A 10,641-nucleotide genomic window follows, 5' to 3' on the forward strand; every position below is an offset into this window, starting at 1 on the left:
GAAGAATATTGGCATGGAACAATAAAAAATTATAGATACGACGGAGACATATCATGGGCAGCTGCGATTTCGAATCTGCGCTAGAGAGGGCGGCGGCAGCGGCGGAAGAGGCGGCGGCGTTTGCGGCGGATCAGGTGCTCCCCTTGCTGTTGGCCACCGTCTAGTCGACCTTGTCTGTGCCATGGCTCCCCCTAAGCCATCCTCGTCTCCGATGCTGGTAAGCAGCACCCTCTCCCCCCTTTGTTAGGTTGGTGGTTAGGCCTTTAGGCTAGGTGTAGGATCGATTACCCACTGAATGAATCGTCGATGTCTACTAGGTTATGGACACACGGATGAGGCTGACAATTCAGGCAGCAACACTGATTTGTGTGATTTAGGCATGGGTCATGTTCATGCACCAAAGAGTTGTTCGTCGTGCTGGGAGACCTTTGATCCGCTGTGGTCCATTGTTTATCCGGGAACAGGAGAGGATCCAAAATTTGAACTACATCTACAACTGCAATGACGTCGAGGCTCTATGGATGCTTCGAATGAAAAGAGCGCCATTTGCCAGGCTTGTCGAGACCTTCAGGAGCAGGGGGGCTGCTACAAGATAACATCAACACCAGTGTGAAAGAGCAAGTGGCCATGTTTATCCATGTTGTTGGCCATAGCCAGAGGTTCAGGGTCATTCACAACACGTTTAGGAGATCAATGGAGACCATCTCTAGGTACTTCAAGCAGGTGCTTTTTGCTATTGGGGAGCTTAGAGGAGAGATGATCAGGAGACCATCTGGTCAGACTCCACCCAAAATTTGCGGAAGCCCAAGATGGTATCCATACTTCAAGGTGAGCATTGACAATATACACTTTCATGCCTTAATATGCTTGTATTGTTCAAGTTGAGCACTAACACACGCTTGTGATGCCATTTTCAAGATTGCATTGGGGCAATAGATGGTACTCATGTCACTGCCAGGGTTCCTAGGTCACAGTTTGTAGCATACAGGGGGAGGAAGCGCTACACAAGCCAGAATGTGCTTGCTGCTATTGACTTTGATCTGAAGTTCACATATGTGCTGGCTGGCTGGGAGGGGTCTGCACATGATGCTAACATTCTCAGTGACAGCATGAGTCGGCCTGATCGGATCAACATCCCCGACGGCAAGTTCTACCTTGGAGATGCTGGCTATGCATGTCGGCCGGGTATTCTTCCACCCTTCAAGAAAACCAGGTACCATCTCAACGAGTTCTCTGGTAGGAACTATCCTAGGACTGCACAAGAGCTGTATAATCTCAGACATTCCAGCCTTAGAGTAACTGTTGAGAGGGCATTTGGAGCTCTGAAGAATAGGTTTAAGATCCAGGATCAGAAGCCATTCCACCCATACCCCACTCAGGTTAAGCTTGTTCTTGCTTGTTGCATTCTGCATAACTGGATCCTCGAGTGGGGCTTTGATGAACACATGCCTGAGGAGGAAGAGGTCGAGCCTGATGATGTTGTTAGCTCCGGCCATGGTGGAGGGCATTTGAAAATGACGCTTGGAAGAACAAAAAGTTAGAGTGGGCAAAGGCAATGTGGCTTAACAGAGGTCAGTGCAGGATTTGAAGAAGAGGAGGAGGAAGAAGAAGCAGCAGCCGCAGAAGCACAAGAGGAAGAGGAAGAGTAAGAGGAAGATATGGTAGCAGCAACACCGATGAACTGTCCCCTATTTAGCCAATGGCTTTTATTAATTTGAACTGTCATTTGATAGTAGTTAGGATGAACTATCATTTGTTTTAACTAGCTGGCACTATGTTTAGATTGTGTGTGGTAAGGTCACCACTAGTTAGAAGTGATAACAACACCTTATGCAGGTTGCAACCAAATATCAATGTCATATATGCCTCTAATACAATGCGGGCAACCAAACACCGTGTCAAAAATGGTTGTCTCATGCAACTAGGTACATGCAGGCAACCAAACTATGTGCATCTAATTTTTTTTTGCCCGCATCCTCTCAAACCGGCTCACTAGAGCCAGGCTCGTCGGGCCAGGCTCGATTGGCAATGTAACCAAACACGCTAGGCTCGCCGGGCCAGGCACGATTGGCAATGTAACCAAACGCGTCAGTGGTGTATCTAGAGGGTGTGCCACGTGTGCCAGGGCACACCTAGATTTTTATAAAACAATTTTTCACCATGTAAAAATTAGCTTATATTTAAGATCCATGCAAGCTAATTGAAATGGACTTCGATTTTTTTAAAGTGTGCACACCCTTCATTTTATTTCTAGGTCCGCCACTAACACGCCTAGTAGTACACGTCTAGGTCTTGACGGCCTCACAAAGTACACTAGCCCGCTCGTGTACTTCGTTCGTCGCTCACCAGCAGACAACAGTATCTGTTCTTCAGATGACCAAGCGACGGATACATGTGCATGCATGCATGCAGGCACGCAGGTCCAAGATCGCGGCACGGGGAACAGAGCACGGCGGCTGGGTCCTTCCTAGGCCGCCAACCTACAGCCACTACTACTGCACCAAAGATATGGAGCTAGCTAGAACGCTTTGTTGCTGCTGCCTGAAGAGAATAATTCCTCTGTCCCGAGTCACGGCGTGAAGAAGCTAGCTAGGGTGCAATGAACTGAGCTGAGCAGCCTCTCTCGACCCGTCGACCGGGTCGCGCTCCGGCAGACAGCTTGCGGCGATAAGGCGATGACAAGATTCCATCTCTCCTCTCCACTGGTGGCCGGAGACATCTCCAGTATAAACAGCTTCTGTGGCATACGGCCTGGCCACCGGCACCTAGTTCGACAATCATCATCAGCCTAGGCTATCGATGCATCTTTCAAACACTTTCTCGAACTCGACGGCTTGCTACTGGCTGGCACCATGGATGGATGCTGCTGGGCTAACCGAATTCGATCCTCAACTTTGCAGTGAAGAACAATAGTACTGTTTGCACTGTTGGCTTCATATCCACCACCATCGTGGAAGCAGCCGGTGTTGAGCATTCAGAGGAGTCGCCCTCGACCTCAAACGAAAGGGATTCTTTTGCCAGTTGGAACTTGGGGGTCAAATCCTGGGAAGAGCCATCGGATTCTTCATCTTTTGAAGGTGTTGGGAGGCAGAACAAATGCCTCGCCAGAAGAAACTGCAGGAATCAACAAAGAATTGAAAGTATAACTTGCATATCAAACTGGACAAGAAGTTACCAAGGTGGATATACAAAGACCATGGAGAGTAAACTCGCTACCAAAGCTGTAGAAGACCCCCCCCCCCCTTTTTTAATTTTTCTTATTATTATTATTATTATCATCTTTTGGCTGTGCATCCCTAATGTCTTTACGACGTTGTGTTGTTTCCGAAGCCGGGTGTAATTAGTATCTTCGTGATATTAATATATTCTTTTTGTTGAAAAAAAAGTGTGCTGCTATGCACACGATCCATTTTGCATGATTTTCAGACAAAGTCACATAACGTCCATCGATGTATCACGCCAAATCATTGGAGTCTGTTGCATATAGCATCGTCCTGGCCTCCTGGGACCGTAATGGAAAGTGTCATGCCTTCCCTTAACAGTCTTGCTAAGTCTTAGTCCACTGGGTCGTCATTAAGTCTCAATCGATGCTATATCCGTGAGATCCTACACTAAGGTCCGTGTAAAATATTTTTTTAAATTTTTCTCTTGCATATTATGTCACTTGATTGAAGGGGAGCCTTGGCGCAGTGGTAAAGCTGCTGCCTAGTGACCATGAGGTCACGGGTTCAAGTCCTGGAAACAGCCTCTTGCAGAAATGTAGGGAAAGGCTGCGTACAATAGACCCAAAGTGGTCGTACCCTTCCCCAGACCCTGCGCAAGCAGGAGCTACATGCACTGGGGCTGCCCCCCCTTATATTATGTCACTTGATTAAGACTTGGTTAAATCTTAGTCGACTAGCCACACCTTTCCGTTAATCCAATCACAACCTGCCAAGTAAAAATCACCCCGTAAAACCCTCGTAATGATCCATGGATGACTTCCTTTTTTTCCGATGATAAATAACCCGATCTCTTTCTTTGTCTTTCATCCCCTGTGTTATTTGTTATTGAAAACTGTGCCAAGAAAAGCCCAACATTGATGCTGAACAGATTGACTTACAAAAGAGAACAGAAATGGAAGTTCAATATTAGTACAAGCAGGGTGCAGGCCCAATCAATAGGCAACAACCCCAGGTAGTATTTACCCGCAAAAAAAAAAAACCCCAGGTAGTATCAGGAGTAAAACCCAAAACATTATATTAACAATATAATCAGTTAGCTAGACTAGACATTCGGACGATTTCCCAGCAAAAATGTAAAAAAAGAGATCTGCGCGTTTTGCTACAATTTTCCTGCCGGGATCGCATAGGGGGCAGAAGATGGAAGAAGACGCCAACCGCTTGATTCGCGTCGGCGTTTCCTCTTCTCCATGTATATTGTTGCTGTGACGCTGCAGCTCCTTTCCTTTTTATTGCTCCTCTTAACTTTTTTTTGTAATTACCCTGTTATACACATGTGAGAAGAAAAATCAGGATAATGAATCATATGCTCCCATGACCATGAAACTCGTTTTGTTTTTGAATTATTTGGGGTGCTTGTGACCGCTACCGCGAAAAAAGAAGACATGTATCTAGAGATGAAGACACAAGAGATGTGTACGTGGTGTGACCATTGAAAAGTATTCTGATGGCGACAAATTAAGAATGGTACAAACCATTGACATGGCTAGGTTAGCTGCACGTACCTACATGAGTTTGCTAGAGACACCTAATTCTTGGCATATGGGAAAAACTGTCCGAAAATGACGGATTCTCGCGCCATGCTCCGAAGCTTATCTTGTTTTCAGATATTTCGTCGCCTATTATAATCGGGATTTTGTTGGCACTACGGACATGCAGAACCACTCGGTAATTGCCAGTTGAGGTGTAGTTTTCATATGATGATAACACTCGAACATAGAGAAATGTCTAACAGCTCCCGGGTGCCCCTACACCCTCATGAACAATAAATTCATAAAAAAATGGAAAACAATCAAAAAATTCTGAAATTTTCAGGGATCAAAGATTATCAAAGGTTTGATTTTCCTGCAAAGTTTCAGCAACAAGATATCTGAAAACAAGATATCAAAATGAAAGAAGTCTGTTAAGATGATGGAGACCATGTTTTGCCAACTTATTCGAATTCCATGTTGTGCAGTCACGGGGGCACATAGGAGACCCCATTGTTTTTCTTGGTGAGTTTTTACATTATCTACCGGCAGAAGTTGTGGTTGGCCGTGTAAACCCAAGACCATGCCTTAGACTGCATGCCGTAGCCCCGAACCAAATGCGGCACCGGCTCACTCCGGCGTGGTGCGGGTGGTGCTCTTTGAGGCGAGATCGCTCCGCAGCGTGGTGGATGCCTCCCAAGAATAGACATTGCCATATCCGTGCTTGATGTGAGAAAGAAAGAAGGGGAATTAACCCCTCACAAAGGAAGGGGGAATTAAGGAAAGAAGAAGAAAGGCTTCCACGGAGGAAAAGGGTTAGATGAGCACTTTCATACTTTCTACAATTGAGGAATTTAATTTTGAGGACTTCTTTGAGTTAAAATTTAGGGGCAGGGCCAGAGATACTCTTAAGGCGTGAAATTCCAATTGCGTCGATATGTTGTGATGAGCGGCGTGAAGTGGAAGACGAGGACGATGAGATTAATGCTTCCATGATCTAGCGGCGGATCTGGTCGCAATGGCAGTAGCAGTGAGCGCCGGGCGGAGAGGAAGAAAATTGGTGAGAGAGGAGAGACGGTCGGCGGTGGTCGACGGGAGATGCGGTGGGGCCGCGTGTAGCTGCGACCTTTCATTTCGTATAGTAGGAAAAAAATGATTAATTGCAAGCTTATAAGTTTGTGGGTGCTGAAATTATTTGATGTTAGTGAACACGTGATTTTTGATCCCATGTGCGTACTATATATATTAACAACTGACTAAGCAACGAAACTTGACAAAAGAAGTGAACCAAACAGGCTTCCTAGTCCAAGCTTCCCAAGGGCTTCCGAAGCTTCTCTTGCCCGAAAAAGAAAAAAAAAAGAAAAAAAGTAGTTTCCAGCTGTCGAGCACCTTGCCTGGAGAAGGGAAGAGAAACAAGCATACCTCATCTTTTGTTTGGGTGTATCGCGTTCCCCGGCGTGGCGTTGGCGGTAGCGGCAGGCGTGCCACCGCCGGCGTTGCCATTGGACACGTGGTGGAGCGCCGGACTTTGCTGCAGGGCCTTCGCCCCTAGCGGGTAGTAGCCCAGCCCCTGCGCGAAATGCTGCCGGAAGAAACGTCCATCTTACGTGTTAGGGAGGGTGGAAAAGACGGCGGGGGCGTTGGAAATGGATACGGTTTTGGCGGTTGCCGGGCGGACGGACGGAACCTGGTGGTGGTGGGCCGGCGGCTGCAGGTGGTGGTGGGGGTTGACGCCGAGGAAGTGCGCGTACTGCTCCGGCAGGCTCACGCCGTGGCCCTGCTGCGGCGGCGCCATGAAGGGCATCCGCGCCATGGACGGGCCCATCTGCGGCAGGTACTGGTGCATCTGCATGCCCGGGAACATCACCGCCGGCGGCGCCATGCCGCTGCCCATCCACATCATCTGCACCTGCATCTGCAGCGTCTTCAGGTACTCGATCGCCTCGTCCAGCATCGACGCCTTGTCAGTCTGCATGCCGCCCATCACAAAACCCACAAATCGAGCAGATTAATCAGTAAAACTAAACTGGTACGTACGTTGGCTGATCGAGCAAAGAAATTTGGTCACCTTGTTGCAGTGGGGTATGAGCTCTTGCAGGGCTCGCATCTTCTCGTTGATCCTGTCTCGTCTCCTCTGCAACCGCCAGAGTCAGCGCCAGAGATGTTGTAATGAACAATTGACCATTTTTTTTTTGATCGGAATGAACAATTGACCATTGATCGCACAAGAAGAAATTAATGACGCAACGCACCCTCTCGGAGAGGTTGTGCACCTCGGCGGCGCGGCTCCTCCGCGCCGTCGTGAGCTTCTGGGGCGGCTTGCGCTCCAGCACCAAGGACTCTGACTCGGCGTCCTCGCTGGGGCTCTCCGAGTCCTCCGTGTCGAGCCCCCGCTTGCTCTTGCTGCTCCGGTTGCTCGTGCTCGTCGGCTCGGTGCCGGTGGTGGTGGTGGTAGTGGCGGTGACGCCGAAGCTGTAGTTGGACCGCCCCGACGAGGAGGCCACGGTGGCCTCGTGGCCCCTGCCTCTGGCGTTTGCATTTACGCTCCCCACCGCCGAGGGCAGAGCGCTGCCCGCTCCGCCGTCGCCATAGGCAGTGGCGTGGCCGGCGCGCCCGTGGTCGCTCACCGCGCCCTGCACCTGCACCTGGTTGCTCCCGCAGAAGCTCGCCCCCATCGCGCTCAGCGTCGACGACGCGCCCTCCTCCATCGCTGCCTTCCCGGCGCGAGCCTGGACGAGGTCTGACTGGAAGCCGCCGGCGTTGTCGCCGCAGTCGGCCAGGCTCATCGATTGCTGCCTGCTGGAGCCGTCGACGCCGGCCGCCCCCGGTGGTTCTTCGCAGAAGAGGTCCTGGAAGATGTCCTTGTCGAGCGAGTCAGCGAGGGCGAACGGGAACCACAGGCCGGCCTCGTCTTCTTGCACCACCGGCGGCGCCGGAACCTTCTCAGGCCTCGGCGGCAGCTTCCGATGACCCTGGCTCTGCATGACGACATTGCCGTTGCACCACAGCAGCTCCATGAGGTCATCGTCTTCCCTGCAGCCACGAAATTAAGCACAAAAAGGTCAGTAACCAGTACTAGCCTGTAACGCAGATATGACACCACAAACTCCATTGCATCAAGCGATCAAGATTCAAGAGCAAACCCGAGTGGCCTGGAGATGTCGCCCATGTTTCCCCAATCTGGCACGAATTGGCTCATGGCTCAGATCATCACAAGCATCGACCGGCGATTCACTTCACCGCAGAGTGCACGCTGCATGCCGAAGCAAACAGAGGAGATGGCAAGAATCAAACAACGAAATCAGCTGAGAAACCTTGCTTCATGTGCATGCGGCATGGTATTTTAAATTTGATTGGCAACGAGAAGAGACTGCTCGATAGAAAAATGTGCCTCTTGCCAAGGATCCTGCAGCATAGCCTGATTTGGCTACATATGAAGCAAGCAGGGCATGTGCGATGCCAGACAGAACCAACTATGGAAATAATAATGTTTTGAACCTCCGATAGTTCTAAAAAAAAAAAAGAACTTCTGGTAGCAAAGGAAATCTCAGATATAAAATTGCCAAAAATATGTATAAAAAAAGCAGCTGGGCTATGCAGTGTGAGGAACAGGGAGGCCAATGATGGGAAAAAAAAGGAAAGGTAGATGCAGTACGGGGAGCCTGCCTGCAGGAAACCTACCGGTCATGTAAACCTGCCTGCAGCACATGCAGAGGAGCAGCTAGCAACCAGCTAACACAGTGAAAAGGCTTCACAAAAGGGATTTGTTTATTCGTTCTTTTAATCCACTCATCAATCAAGTCTACAGAGCACTAGCAATAGAGTATCATTTTAAAATATATTTTATTTTTCTGTTAAGATGCTGAGAAGAGGTAGTATTTTATAGGAAAAGCGAAGAGGTTCAGAAAAGTGATTTACAAAGACCTGGAAGCTTTACAAGCAGTATAAAAACTAGGATTATGCCGTTAAGACCAGTGGATATGGTGAAATCCACATCAGGTTTCAGAAGAGACTGGAAAACACGCATTAGGGACGCGGATTTTGGAGAACCGTAATGAGAAAGCAGAGGGGGGAACTGAGCCAGCAGCCATGGAAGAACAAGAACTAACCAGTCTGGCTGCAAGATCCAGCACCGGCTAAGGAAGCTTCTCCGGGAGGATGCTCAGTCAGCGGGCCGCGGCTCTCTTCTTGGCTTGGAGGGAGGAGAGGCTAGTGAGGGGGAGGAAGGAGAAGAGCGGGCGGGTAGCGGGGGAACCTGTGCTTGGCACCCGCAGTGGCTTTTAAGCAGCCGCGCAACATTGTGGCTGTGGGCTGAAGAGAAGTGGATTCCCGCGGACAGAGACGGGGGAGGGAGAAAGGGATAGAAGAAGGGGAGAGAGGGATGTGGAGGAGGAGGAGGAGAGAGACGGAGGGAGGGGAGAGGGGAGGGGTCCCGGAGGGACGGGCGAATGATTGGAGAGCAGACGCGTGAGTACACCTTGCGCCTGCTTGCTGCTGCATAGGGAAGGGCGCGTGCATGCATGTATGCCGTTTTCTGTGTCCCGCCGGCTTTTGCCATTTCGAGGGGAGGGGTAAAACCCTGCCGCGCGTATCGCGCTGTATGACGGCCACGGGCTGCAATCATGAGGTGGGTTCAATATAAAAATGCTACACCTACGTAAAAGCCTACGTAATCTTACGAAACCTCCCTAAGGCTGGTCACAGTGGGGAGGAACTTAGGAGTAACATCACACACTTCAATACAACTTTGCTTATGTGGCACGTATTTAATGAAGAGAGAGGTGCTTGTGGTAACTAGCTAAGTTACCGGAACATCACACATTCCAAGAAACAATGAGTCTATAACCTAATAAATACATCATTGCATGACACTACATAGATGTTCCTACCCACTATGGAGGTAGTAACATAGTCTAGGGATGTGTGAAGTTACTAGCTTATGTTCTTGCCCATTGTGACCAGCCTAACTAATCCTTTCACCGCCCCCTGATTTCAACGGGTGGGGCCCCCTCCCCTGATTTCCTCTAACCAAAAAAGGCCACGTAAGCTGTTACGTTAATTAGGTATAGATTGCTACGTAGGTGTAGCATTGCTCGGTTCGATAAGAGTAAAGCTACACCTAAGTAAATATCTTTGCGTACCTTACGTAAAATCAGACGTGACAGTTTTATATTGGGTATTACTTGGGGGCGCAGGCCCACCCTGAAAATCAGGGGGGGGGGGGGCAGTTTAATTAGCGTGCAAGGGATTTACGTAAAGCTTCGTAATGTCTTACGTAGGTGTAGCATTTTTGGTTCAATAATGCTAGACCTACAAAGAATCTTATAAAGATTGGGTCTGCTGTGTGTGTCTAGCCCGTCCAGTGCATCGCGAGTGCTACCGGGAGTCAACCCTAGCCTCCGTCGTCAGAGCTCTTCCCCAGGCCGTCACATCGCCCCCCCCCCTCTCTTCCCCGTCTGGCAGCAACAAGATGAATGGAGACATGTCCGTTCATTTTGTTTCTTCTTCTTTTTAGGTTTTTGTTTTTTCGATGACACATCTACAATGCGGTGGCGGCGATGGCGAGTCGGAATAACCCCTAACATCAACGTTTCGGCGCCGGTGAAGGGCCTATGTTAGTTTGTGTCTTCAGATTTTATTTTATTTTTGCTCTTTTCAGATATTGACAGTTGGTGCTGCGTGGTTCATTCAAGATGGTTAATGCTCTTCTTTCTTCCCAGTGGTTGTTGATAACGGTTTCTTTATTCGTTAATGGAGATCCCACTGATTCGAGGACTTTGCCGTCACGACCAAGGTCCGTTCATCCCGGGTGGCTCAAGCGGCTTCAAAAACCTCAAGGGTGATTCCTTTGGTGGAGTCCTCGTGGCAGCGCACATGGTTCCATGCTGCAATGATGCTCTTTCTCTGTGTGGCTGGTTCTCATCAACGACGACTCCTCGGTGTTAGGAATT

At 49.3% G+C, this 10,641-nt stretch overlaps 1 protein-coding gene across 1 annotated transcript; it reads right to left on the reverse strand.

Moving 5' to 3' along the window:
• Positions 1–4,213: 4,213 nt before the first annotated feature.
• LOC123113231 (transcription factor PHYTOCHROME INTERACTING FACTOR-LIKE 13) lies at positions 4,214–9,055 on the reverse strand. The gene is made up of 7 exons (XM_044534418.1): positions 8,800–9,055; positions 7,834–7,943; positions 6,943–7,723; positions 6,759–6,824; positions 6,378–6,659; positions 6,113–6,272; positions 4,214–4,484 (listed from the first exon to the last, which is right to left on the reverse strand). Exons 2-6 carry the CDS (start codon positions 7,887–7,889, stop codon positions 6,114–6,116), a joined length of 1,344 nt encoding a protein of 447 aa, XP_044390353.1. The 5' UTR covers positions 7,890–7,943; positions 8,800–9,055; the 3' UTR covers positions 4,214–4,484; position 6,113.
• Positions 9,056–10,641: the final 1,586 nt, after the last annotated feature.

Source organism: Triticum aestivum, chromosome 5B (assembly GCF_018294505.1).
Source record: "Triticum aestivum cultivar Chinese Spring chromosome 5B, IWGSC CS RefSeq v2.1, whole genome shotgun sequence".
NCBI classification, from domain to species: Eukaryota; Viridiplantae; Streptophyta; class Magnoliopsida; order Poales; family Poaceae; genus Triticum; species Triticum aestivum.

Bases quoted from the DNA above. Each gene is read 5' to 3' on its own strand.
- LOC123113231 (XM_044534418.1), bottom strand. From the start codon at position 7,889: ATGAGCCAATTCGTGCCAGATTGGGGAAACATGGGCGACATCTCCAGG. The intron at 7,724-7,833 runs GTTTGCTCTTGA...TCGTGGCTGCAG, and splicing joins GACATCTCCAGGCCACTCGG to GGAAGACGATGACCTCATGG. The intron at 6,273-6,377 runs GTTCCGTCCGTC...TTCTTCCGGCAG, and splicing joins CGCCGGCCCACCACCACCAG to CATTTCGCGCAGGGGCTGGG.